The sequence below is a fragment of the Rana temporaria genome, chromosome 9, assembly GCF_905171775.1.
Source record: "Rana temporaria chromosome 9, aRanTem1.1, whole genome shotgun sequence".
Classification (NCBI taxonomy): domain Eukaryota; kingdom Metazoa; phylum Chordata; class Amphibia; order Anura; family Ranidae; genus Rana; species Rana temporaria.
The window spans coordinates 114194294-114207401 of NC_053497.1; the positions used below are offsets into that span (position 1 = coordinate 114194294).

The 13108-nt window shown below is 38.6% G+C and overlaps 1 protein-coding gene across 5 annotated transcripts in view; it reads left to right on the forward strand.

The window, feature by feature from the left end:
- Window positions 1-12866, forward strand: part of KCNT1 (potassium sodium-activated channel subfamily T member 1) — a 409716-nt gene extending 396850 nt beyond the window's left edge. For 3 of the 5 annotated variants that reach the window (XM_040324182.1, XM_040324181.1, XM_040324183.1), the window contains 3 exons: window positions 1493-1555; window positions 9902-9986; window positions 11854-12866. In XM_040324182.1, the coding sequence (XP_040180116.1) occupies window positions 1493-1555; window positions 9902-9986; window positions 11854-11977 (272 nt within the window). In that variant the 3' untranslated portion in view covers window positions 11978-12866. The remainder of the gene's footprint in view (window positions 1-1492; window positions 1556-9901; window positions 9987-11853) is intronic. The other 2 variants (XM_040324185.1, XM_040324184.1) reach the window with 1 other exon arrangement.
- The last annotated feature ends 242 nt before the right edge of the window (window positions 12867-13108 follow it).

Below are 13108 nucleotides of genomic sequence, written 5' to 3' on the forward strand. Positions count from 1 at the left end.
AAATTGAATAAATTCATTATTTTTTTCAAAATTCTACAAACAATACCCCCTATCGACAACTGAAAGACCAGTGGCGGCTGGTGCTCAAAATATTTTGGGGGGGGCACAAACAAACGAAAAAACAAACAATTGCAGCCTCACTGTGCCCATCAAATGCAGCCACTGGGCCCATCAACCACAGCGCCATCAATTGTAACCAGTGTGCCATGCCATCAAACGCAGCCACTGTGCCATGCCATCAAACGCAGCCACTGTGCCAAGTGTCGCTACTGTGCCCTTTAATTGTCGCCTTTGTGCCCTTTAATTGTCGCCACTGTGCCCTTTAATTGTCGCCACTTGTATTTGGATTGGATTTGTTTTTGTTTTTTATTTTTAATAAATTTGCAAAGATTTTAAACAAACTTCTTTCACCTTGTCATTATGTGGTATTGTTTGTAGAATTTTGAGGGGAAAATGAATTTAATCCGTTTTGGAATAATGCTGTAAGGCTAGGTTCACATCACGATTTTTACATCCGATAATCGGACCGTTAAATCGGATGGAATCGTATGTCAAAAAAAAATCGGATCCTGATTTTAAATAATGTCTGGAAATGGCCAAAAAAGAAGATTCTTGAAGTTTCTAGCTCGTTCCAGTGTCTAGTGCGCATGCGTAATAAAAAATCGGGTACGATTTATCGGATAAAAACGCACAGTCATCCGATTTATTACGATTTAGATTGACCACAATATAAAAAAAATCGGACACGATTTTAATACGATTTCAAATCAGGACCAAAAATCGTGGTCAAACACGATTTTTGATGCGATTTTAAATGGTATCAAATCTGATGCGGATCAAATCGGATGCACTTGGGGACCTACATTAATGAATGGAAGTGAATGGATACGTTTTGCCATACAGATTTGTACGATTTCAAACCTAAGAATCGTGAGAAAAAAGTAGGATGATAAAATCGTGGTGTGAATGCACCCTAACATAACAAAATGTGGAAAGAGTGAAGTGCTGTAAATACTTTCCAGATGCCCTGTAAACTGAAACTTCAATAGAGCTTTCAGTGAAAACTTTCTGTTCAAAAAAATATGTTTTTTTTTACAACATTTATATTTTGTGGTGGTGTTCTTTGAGATACTGAGTCTAGTTTTATATTTTTAAATTTCAGTCATGCAATGTACTGTATTATAACTTGGCGCCCTCCATAATCGGCTATTGCTTGTTTGTTGTAGGTGACATGTGACCTCATATGTCAGCTTAAATCCCATTTATGCAGACTAGAGAAACCATTTTAGAAGGGGTTCTCTGATTAGTAACAGAACAGCAGGCCACACTAGACATGTTCAGCCTGCAAGATGGCTGCACACGGGGTGACAGGAACATTTTAAAGCAAAACCTGATGTGTTCTGCTCGATTTAGTCTCTTGCTGATTTCTCTTTCTTTCTCTTTCTCTCTTTTGTTCATGTCTGTGCCTTTTTCTTCTGTATGTTCTCTGTAGAGGATGTAGCAAATTTAACTGCCAGTGATGTGATGAATCGGGTAAACCTTGGATATTTGCAAGGTAATTCTCCTCCTTGGGAGTCAAGCTTTGACTCAGCGCTCAATGTGATTGCGAATATGCCAACTGGCCCCTCCCACCTGACACATTCTCAACCGCAGACTAACGCATGTATGGTTTCTGCATGTGCATAAAGACTAACGCCCCATTTTATGCAGCAGATATTGCTTGGTTTTCAGTTAACAAGATGCCATTTTTTGTCAAGTCCATCGGAGACACCATATATTTCACAAAATAGTACGAACTGCAGATGTGATAGGAGAGGTGCAAACTAAATTTTATTTTTTGAAATTTTAGCAAGTAAGAATCAAATATTGCCTAAGCAAATTACATCTTATACATTTTATTTATTTAAAATATTTTTTTTTCTGAAATTCTGCTTTTCTGCAGACACAAGGCTTGACTAGCCTAACTGCTGGATGTTTGTCTATGGTGTCAGTTGTTAGATATTCTCCTACCTTTCTATATCACTATCCCTAACCTCCTTTATCCCTCCTAGCAAAGGAACTGGATGCCTGAGAAATCTTTAACTTACTGCTTGCAAAGGAATCAGATGAGGCAGAATTATGCCAGTAAAATGGCTACAACATACCAAATTCTAAGGTACCTTTCACATAAGCATTCTGATCAGGTCCACCTGCCAGTTTTATCTTAACTTGATCAGAAGCTCCATGCAGGCATATAGGTAGTCAGATCTAAATGGAGTTGTGTCCGTTTACATCCAATTACCTCCAAGTCCATCTAAGTTTAATAAAAAAATGGTAGGACTGCATTTTTTTCTGTTTTTGTGGACCTAAAGATGACAAATCAAAGGTAACCTAATGTAAATGGACAACAGTGACTGTTTATACCTGGCCACCCAAAGAGTTGTCAAGGGTTAACTGAGCAAAAACTGAATGGGCTCTGGTCCTAATATCTGTCCCCTTAAGCTCTGATTCAGAATAAAATATGCTCACGGATCCCTTGCTGACTGAAGCAGACTGTGCTCAATGTGAAAGGTGCCTAACCCTTTGGTATGTTGTAACTGTTTCACTGACATGATTCTGCCCCATCTGATTCCATTGCAAGCACTAAGTTTAAGATTTCTTTGGCATCTGCTTCCCAAATTCATTTAAATGCTAGAAAACATTACTGAGCCCTAATGAAGGGTGGTGTATTTTACCCTAAAACACTTTGGCTGTCTAGTGAATTATTAAAGCTGTTTTGGACTTCTTTATGAATTTGGTCTGGTGCTCCATCTTTTGATTTAAGTTCTAAGGTAACATTTTTGAGTTCCTATTCAAGCCTGCTTGGATGTGAGCCGCCTAACCAGAGACAGTGAGATTTTCGAATGATTGTTTTCCCTTTATTACTCTTTTCAATAAGCATTCCAGTCCCAGTGCCTCTTGGATGTATGTTTTTTGTTTTCTTGTGTCCTTGTTGGAGAGAGTCCCCATAAATTGCTGTCCCGAATGGAACAAAGTAGGACTGTCCCCAGTAGGAACACACATCGCTGGGACTGTAACCCCTAATCTAAAGTGAAAAAAAGGTTTTGAAAGGAGTTGGACTTTTTAGAAGTTAAGAATATCTCTTCCTATTTTTTCTGTGCACAAAAGACTTCTGTGTTTTATAGATTACCACCCATATTTCCCGATTTTTTTATAATGTCAACATATACTAAAATTTTAAGATTAAAAAAAGTTATATAAATTTTAGATTATAGAGTTTGTGGAGTGGACAATTTTCACTTTTAGGAATACAAAATGACAAAAAAAACAAATAGGGAAATGTGTTTTAAAAATCATTTTACTGCGGTGAGGTTGATCACAGACTTTTGGGAGGTCTACACAAAGTAGACATTTCTTAGGTGTTGGCATTTTCCTCCATTGATGCGCTCACTCTTTTTTTTAAGATGGCCCCAACATGGTTTCATGGAAGCACCCACCCTAGCATGGTATATTGCCAGTTCTCAAAGATTCTCTAAAACTACCGTGAAGTAAACCTCTGGTTTTAGGTATTAATCGTTAGAAAACGTCTGAGACCTGTAATCAAATTTGGAAACTCCAACTATTTTGGCACGATTCTATTTGGCAATATATGGCGTGGGATTCACAAGGCTTTGACTCACTGCATGAATTCATCCAATAGAAAGCTTCTTCCATGGAGCAGAACTGGCTGCAATGACCAACAGGCCTTTACCCCGAATATCTGAAGTCATTCTGTAACAGGCACCCATTGTGTAACGGTAAACACTTCATATCTCTCCATTTTCCTAAACTTATCTTCTCCTTTCAGTGCTCTTATTGCAAGGCTAAACATTTTCCTACCAAAAATGTAAGGATTACTCCTTCAGAACGTTCAGACATTAACAGGAACTGCAGTGTCCATAATGTGTTAAAAGCCAAATGACGTAAAGAAAATATTTACTTTTAAATTTCTCTCTTATTTGATACCGATTTTTTGAGTTGACATTTTAGGACTGTTAAAACTAATAGAAACTTCCGTATTTCAAGTAGACCCATGAAACCCTCAACTATATTCAGGGCTGCGTTTTAAAGTGAACCTAAAAGATACATTTGAGTTGCTATATCATAAATGTTCCAAACAAAGTGTAATTGGAGTAGTAAGGACCTTATTTCCCTGCAAAGAATGGAACTTTTACCTGTCATTGATGTCTGGTCACACATCCAGTGCCAAGGCATTGGTCATTTGGTCCATGCCAATAGGCTCATCATTGATTGGGCAGGGTCAAGATTAGGCAAGCTCTTCCTAAACTTCAGACTGTTTGCCCCTGTTGGCATCCATGTTGCCAGTGCCTCAGAAAAGATAACAAGACAGACCAGTGGAGGGATTCTTGGTTTCTGCAGGAAAGGTAAGGCTTCATGTATTGCTTTTATATATATTTATATATATATATATATATATATATCCCTTCAGTGGGCCTGGGGTACATTACCAGTTAATGTCTCAGCAATGTCAGACCATAACTAAAGGGGCAATATGAAAAAAAGTATAGACAGTGCAGAGATCACTTTATGTACTTGTAAAGTAAATAATATAAATCTATATATGCGATAGTATTCAATTCCTATTTAACTTTTACACTGACTTCTACGTTTTTGTTCACTTGAGGCCTCCTGTAAAGTAAAAGGTGCAAATGGAGTTAGCGGAGGCCTAAAAAAATAAAACGACAAATTCATTAAGTAAGGTATCATTGTAACAACTGTTAGAGGTTTTTACTGACTATATCTCTTTAAAACTGTGTAGTGTTTTATTCTTTTAGATTAATATATTTATTAAATAACCGAGATTCAAAAAGTTAGCCTGCCCAGTACAGTAGCTTGGAAATCCGCTTTATCAAGTAGTTGGCTTGGAAAGGTAGGTGGAGTCTTGCAGTATGTGCCTGATGGAACTTTTCATGATCACTAACCCCTTCTTTTCCCCATTTTTCATTCCTCTGCTGTGTGTCCTGCATTGTGGAACGTGGCTTGTGATAACACTATGCATACCTAATAAATGAGTTACTGATCTTTCCTTCTATAGGTTATCATGGTCCCCTGTAATACACTCTCTTTGCAGGCTTGTTTTGCAGGCTTTGTTTTTCTATGCATGCACATTGCCCACAAAGTAAATTCTTCTAACAGAGGGTGAATAGTTTATTCCACCTTATTTTAGTCAAATATCTTTTTATTCAAAAAATGTTGAGGTACAAACATACGTAAAAAATAAATGATTACAATGATATTACCCAAGGTACCTTGAGTAGAAAAGACACTGGAAGTATGTAATAGCCATGTGATATACATAGTACCAGGTAACAACTATCAGAACGGGTTTTCAAGTATAAAAGTCAAGATCAAATTTTTGTTAAAAACCACGGTTTGTCCACCTTATTTTATATACACGTGTGGATTAGACATGTGCAATTCTTTTCGTTCCGAATTCGTTCTTCGACAAAATTCAACAAATTAGTTCATTCGGAAATATTCAAATTAATGAAAACACATTTAACAAATTTTTCAGAAAATTGTTAAATTAGAAAATCTGAAAATAAGAATGAAAATCTGAAAATTTGAAGACCTGAAAATTTGAAATTCCCGAAATAACTAATAATAACTATTACTAACTATTCAATTATAGGCATTGGAATTTCCTTTCAAATTTGGCTGTTTATGAACGTAACAAATATGACTTTATCCAAAGTTACGAATTATCAAAAAAAAAACAAATGCCACATCTAAACGAATTGAACATAACAAATTAATAATAATAAATACTAATAATAAAAACTTTTTATTATTAATTCATTATGTTCCATTCATTTAGAAGCGGTATTCGTTATTTTGCATAATTCGTAACTTCAGATAAATTAATATTTGTTACGTTTGTTTGGATAATTGGCTTTACGAATTATTGAATTTACGAATACCGCATCTAAACGAATGGAACATAATGAATTAGAATTTTTTTTAAAGGTACAAATTTATTTGAAAATAATGGATTTCGATCATAACGAATAACCCCAAAAAAACAAACAGAAACAAATTAATTGAAAATGAACACATTTTTCGGCAGTGCACATTTCTAATGTGGATGTACCTGCTTTTTGTAAATAACCATATCAATTTGGTTCTCTGTTTTACCCACCACCTCTCTCGTTCTAGTTAATAATTATACATGGGTTCTGACACATTTGCTCATTCTGAATGCAGGCTCTGATTTCTACCGCAAGTACATTTAAAGACTTTTTTTGTAGTCTTGGGTAGAGATGGGCAGGATTCTAACCTAATTCTAATCTATGTGAAAGTCACAGCAAAGGTGGCAATGACAAGTAAAAATATAATACAGTTTCCCTTTGAAGAATTTTTTTATAGCACATGATCTGTTAAATCAATTACATTGAGCTGGAATCTGTAAGTACCCCTATGATAGCTACACTCATGCAGCATTAGGAAGAACTGCCTTGTATTTCTTTATTAAACTTGTTTTCAGAGTTGTAACTGAAGGACATCTGCCTAAAACACAGAGAAGATAAAACAAAACCATACTGGAGAAAGTTTATTGGTTCATAACGGCGTATGTTTAAAGTAAACCTGTACTGAAAAAGGTATTTTGTAAACTGCCATTGTTGACTTGTTTCTGAAAATGCTAGCTGTCTGACTGTCTCTGACATCATACAAGTAAGCAATACGAGAGGAGTTCCTGATCTGCTTTCATGATCCAAGTCAGTGGCTCAGAACATAATGAACCCAGTGGAACAACATGACAGCCAGACTATTAGTTAGCAATGAGAGCTTACATATCTTCCTTAGTACAGGTTTCCCTGAATAAATTGGATGGATAATGAATGTCTATTGGAATGAAGAGAGGATTCCTAGGTGAAGGGAGTGGCACAGGAGAGGTTTTGGAGGAATGATGATCAGGGACCTGGGGTTGATTTACTAAAGGCAAATCCACTTTACACTACAAGTGCACTTGGAAGTGCAGTCGCTGTAGATCTGAGGGGAAGATTTGAAATGAGGGGAAGCTCTGCTGATTTCTATCATCCAATCATGTGCAAGCAAAAAAAGCAGTTTTTTATTTTCCTTGCATGTCCCCCTCAGATCTACAGCGACTGCACTTCCAAGTGCACTTGTAGTGCAAAGTAGATTTGCCTTTAGTAAATAAACCCCTATGTCTGTGCTTTGGAGATCTGGAGATGTGTGTGCTCTGTTGAAGGACTGTGCAGCATCCCAACCCAGCAAACATGGTGGTGGTGATAAAGGTCTAGGACCTCCCATCCTAAAAAAAATAAAAATAAAATCAGAATTGGTTTAAAATAGTTGTACTGCCCAAGCAATACAAAGATTATTTTTAATTGTTTAAAGGAGAAGTCCAGCCTGAGCTTTTTAGGCTGGGCTTCTCTGTGTCACAGGAGTGCAATTTGTTTTGCACTCCTGTGATCCATTTTCAGCAGAGAGCGGTCTGAAGTCAGCTCTCCACTGACGTCACTGCTATCAGTCGAGGCACCGCGTAATCCCGACTTGACTGATGGCAGTCTCAGCGACCCGCTGAGACGCTAAAACGGCCGATCCCTGCCCCTCCACCCAGCTCATCGCTCCAATGAGCTGTGGAGGATCAGAGCAGAGAGATGCTGACTGACAGGTGGCATCTCTCTGCTCAGGGAGGTGAGAGAACCGAGCCATTAGCTATGTTCGATGGCTTGGTTCTCAAGGCATAGATGCCGGGGGACAGATGCAGCATCAGTCTGATCCTGCATCCACCGAGGTAAGTATAAATATATAAAAAAAACATACTTCTCTTTTAAATTTTATTTTAAATGTTTTATTATATTTATTTATAGGAAACGCTATCTGCTTTCAGAAAAATAACTCCACATGCAAATTGTTTACATGTGACTTGTTATAAAAATACATGGGGGAGATTTAACAAGCAATTTAGAAACAATTCGTCCCAAATCAGATTCACAAAAATCTGTGAAGTTCTGAGACTGATTTATTACTACAAATAGGACAGATTTCTATTCTAAACAGATGCAGAATAAATAACTGATCAGGGTCAAGATTCATTCAGTTGCACTACAATTTTAGAGCAAAAAAATTGATGATTGGGGTTGTAAACTTGTAATAAATCTGTTTCATGAGGTGTCCCTGTGCTCCTGTTTAGCATTGCTTTGCCTTGCTACAGGATTGATAATGGTCTCCTATGGTGCGCAGAGATAGTATGTTCTGGAAAATAAAAAATTGTGGGTCCTGATATATTGTGCATTGTGGTGGCTCCAAAGTAAGCGTGCAAAATTCAGCCGCATGCTCGGAAACAATTTGACGCAAGCTCAGAAGCATTGAACTTAATTTTCTCGGCTCGTCATAGTGTTGTACGTCACCACGTTCTTGATGGTCGAAAGTTCAGAGAACTTTTGTGTGACCGTGTGTATGCAAGCCAAGCTTGAGCGAAATTCCGTCGGAAAATCTGATCGTGTGTACGGGGCATTATAGAATAATACAGCTACATGTTATTTGTAAGCCTCTCCTGGCCTACAAGGGTAGCTACCAGAAGACATGCTATGCAGTGAAGTTATAGAAATATCAGAAATGTGGTTTATGGATGCTATGAGGAGCTTTTCACTATCAGGTAACTTTTGGTTTTGACTACATTCTCAGTTCACAAAGTAATAACAATTAATGTTTGACTTAAAAGTTGTTTTCAGTAGTGTGATGCCCAAAAGGGTTAGAGGAGGGGAAGGAGGACATAAAGCAGAACTTCCCATTTAGGATAGAGTTCCACTTTATTCGGCTTTGGGACCGTGAATGGGTCATAAAATCCAACATTTTAGTATATAGTGAATAGAGATATACTGTACATTATAAATGGGACCATAGATCAGATGGTACTTAAAGTGAACCCGTGCATTGCCCTTACAGGGCAAAGCAATAGATTCATTTTAAAGCCCATCTACAAAGAAAAGAAAAATTGCTTCTTTGCAGTGGGGCTGCCCCCATGTTGCAGCAGTTAAATTCTTGTTTAGGTCTAGGGAGGTGCAAAAATCAGTTTAACTTACCCGATCTTCTGCATTCCCGGAAGCTGGTGCTCTTCTCTACTCTTCTACAAGCCGGTTGTGGACTGTCCCTGAGCCTCATCACATACAAGAGCAAATCACAGGTTCACGTTAAGATAAGGTGATCATTGTCAGGGGGGACTTGGACAACAATAGGTTCTGTAAAGAAGCATATATTTTAGTTAAAGGGGTTGTAAAGGTTTGTTTTTATTTTCTAAATAGGTTCCTTTAAGCTAGTGCATTGTTGGTTCACTTACCTTTTCCTTCAATTTCCCTTCTAAATGTTTTTTTTTACCTGAATTTCTCACTTCCTGTTTCTCCTCAGTAAGCTTGCCCCCATCATCCGAGCCATTCTGGCTGGGGGTTAGTCAGCGTGCTCACCCCCTCCCTTGGGACTACATCCCTGCATGGAGATGCTGTGTTCTCCCCGCAGGGATGTAGTCCCAAGGAAGGGGGCGAGCACACTGACTAACCCCCAGCCAGAACAGCTTGGATGATGGGGGCAAGCTTACCGAGGAGGAACAGGAAGTGAGAAATTCAGACAAAGAAAAAAAACATTTAGAAGGGAAATCGAAGGAAAAGGTAAGTGAACCAACAATGCACTAGCTTAAAGGAACCCATTTAGAAAATAAAAACAAACCTTTACAACCCCTTTAAGAGTATTCCAAAAAATTACTTGGCAACCAGCACAGGTCATAGAGGGTAGAACTGTATCTACTTCTCCATATCATCTGTAACTCAGTGTCACATATGCAAATTAAATACATTTGACATAACTAAATAATAGTGTTTCCTCTGTACTGTTTTTGTCACAGATGAGATGAACGATCATCAGAATACCCTATCGTATGTCCTTATCAACCCTCCACCAGACACCCGGCTGGAGCTCAATGATATTGTGTAAGTAGAAAGAAGCTGGTCCATAGGTAAACAGCTTAATTCATACATAGACATTTTTATGCCAGCCAAAATATGTATAATTCTGTTCAGCCAGCCTTACAAAGTTAGGTTAGGTTGAAAAAGACACAAGTCCATCAAGTCCAACCTATGTGTGTGATTATAGGTCAGTATTACATTGTATATCCCTGTATGTTGTGGTCGTTCAGGTGCTTATCTAATAGTTTTTTGAAACTATCGATGCTCCCGGCTGAAACCACCGCCTGTGGGAGAGAATTCCACATCCTTGCCGCTCTTGCAGTAAAGAAATCTCTCCGCAGTTTAAGGTTAAACCTCTTTTCTTCTAATTTTAATGAGTGGCCACGTGTCTTATTAAACTCCCTTGTGCGGGAAAAGTTTTATCCCTATTGTGGGGTCACCAGTATGGTATTTCTAAATTGAAATCACATCCCCTCCCAAGCGTCTCTTCTCCAGAGAGAATAAGTTCAGTGCTCGCAACCTTTCCTCATAACTAATATCCTCCAGACCCTTTATTAGTTTTGTTGTCCTTCTCTGTACTCGCTCCATTTCCAGCACATCCTTCCTTGTGACCCAGTCACCCTCTACCAGAGAGTACAGTCAGGTCAGTGACCTCACTTTTCTCCACTGCAGTTAAAGTAAACTCTCCTATTGTTTTCAGCAAAGTAACCTGCCATCTCGGCCCCTGTTTAATCTTAAACTGCCATGGTGCTGCACATGTGATTAGTTATGGTTGGTTAGACAGTTTGGTTGAGAGCACATCCAATGTGACAGTTACATTTCCGGCATGTGCCGGACACTGTTCACTGCTAAAAGTACAAGGCTTCTCTTGAATCGTGGAGAAATGCCCAGTTTCACTCTCTTTAATTTCATCACAGTGCTGCATATTGTATGTAGCGAATGCTATTATAATCCATTACAGTGCACACAGCACCTGATCATTCTGTAATGGAATAGTTTGCTTAGGCCAGCTTAGCAACAGACTATTTATAGTGAAATTAAACCTGGAATTCTACTTTAAAGCTGAAGTTTAATTATTTTTATTTTTGAGCTGCAGCACCAAACACATTAGCTGTGTGTAACGATGTGGGTCTCATTTCCCGCAGGTACCTGCTTCTGCTAAAATCCACATCTCAGTGCTTTCTTGCAGTCACTGGATACTGCTCTTAGTGGCTGTCTCCTAGAACTGTGAGAATTGCCTGCAGTCTATACTATAGACAAAAGTTGCACCCCTCACCTGCTTGTCATAGAACTCATCTTACTACTATCAAGAATTCTGTGAATGGAGGAGCAGGTGAATGACAGCATTTCCTCCTCTATTCGCAGAATGTGATGCATTGTGTGATGGTAGAAAGATGAGTTCTATGAATGGTGATGGAGCTTTTGTGAGTAAAAGTAAAGTCTGTTAGGCCTGCCATACACAGTGCAAATTTATTTCCGGGAGCCACGAGTTGCAGGAAAGAAATCCACACGTTTCCCTCATCAACAGAGACAGTGCTGACAGGGGAATCCGCAGTTGTCGTCGTCTCTTGGTGGGGGGGGGAGGCCGTCCCCGCCAGGAGAAGACAGTGATTATCGCTAGTTATCGCAGCCGATATCAATAATCGCAAGAGAATCCAGCATGCTGGTTTTACCCATGGTAATCAATCAACTTGGTACATTCAGCCTGCCCACTAACGGTTTTAATCTTGGCCGGTTCCTGCTGAACCAGCCGAGATTGAAACCGTGTATATCTGGCCTTAAACCTCCTAGCACCGGAAAGCACCCGCTCAGGGCAATATGCAGTGGCTGTGAAGGAAAATTTCTATTGTATCATATACTCTTTAATCCTCACATATGTTTTATCCACCAGATATCTTATCCGGTCTGATCCTTTAGCCCACGTTGCCAACGACACGCACAGCAGGAAGAGCAGCAACAGCTACAGAACGGAGCAGGTGGCAAATCCAGAGACACGGGACGAGACGCAGCTATGAGAACAAATACAACTCGCGGACACTGTGCCTAATAACACAAAGACAGACCTCTTTATTTTGTATTTCTGAAGAGCCAGATTCAAACCGTGAGTTCCACGTTCAGTACATGGAGACAAGGAGCATCCATGCAAAAGACAATACCAGATTCTGAACTCTCCTTGAACTCTTCACTGCCGGTAGGAGACACGAGAAACCTAAAAACAGCACAGAATTGAGAGATTTTGGTAAAAGAATACTTTTTTTAGTCACCACTCCAGCCAACAGCTGAGTTTTGCCACTGTGTTAGGAAAGAACTTATTTTTTGTCAACGGAGAATAGTTTTGTTGCATTAGATATCATATATCAACAATGGGCCAAAGGAGGTTAATCAAAACCAACAAATTTTGACCATTTCTGAAACTATCATCATCTCCTGGGCAATGCCATCCAAATGTGATATTTCAGTTTTGGGGTCAACTTTGAACTTGCCCGCAGCATTGCGAAACAGAAATGTTAACGTTGAAATAATATGGCTCTTTTTGGCTTAAAACTGAACCATATGTTACTGATGTCAACGTTTTTGATAAAACTAATTCTCCTTTCACTTATACCTAAAGTGTTTAAAGTACAAGTATACTTTTAACAAAACTTTTGACCACCCACACCCCTTTTCCCCACAGCAAACTGCACTAACCCTCCCACCCTCTGCTCCCCATTGACTTGAATGGGCATATGGAGACTTGGTATACAGCCCCATTCAGGTCTCAAGAGAAAGTTTAGTTAAAGTATAGGTGTCCTTTAAAAGTATTATTGTGTTGATATAATAAATATGTTGCCATATCTATATCACAAGCTACAATGTGTAGTTAAAATATGCTACAATGAAAACATAAAAGTTTTTTATGAAAAAGCTGCTAATCAAGCCTATGTTTGAAGAATAAGTGACTTACATTGTCTCACCGAAAAACTTAGATTTTGAGGCCAATTTCCACCTTTTTTGACAAATTTGTCCTACAGTAAGAGGGCAAAATCCATTTGGTGAAATGTTTTGCTCTTTTTGTTTTTGCTTGTAAATGTGTTTTAAAGTAGAACTGTGACCAGGCTATTGACATTCAAATATTTACATATTTTAACAGGCAGTAAATAAGCTCT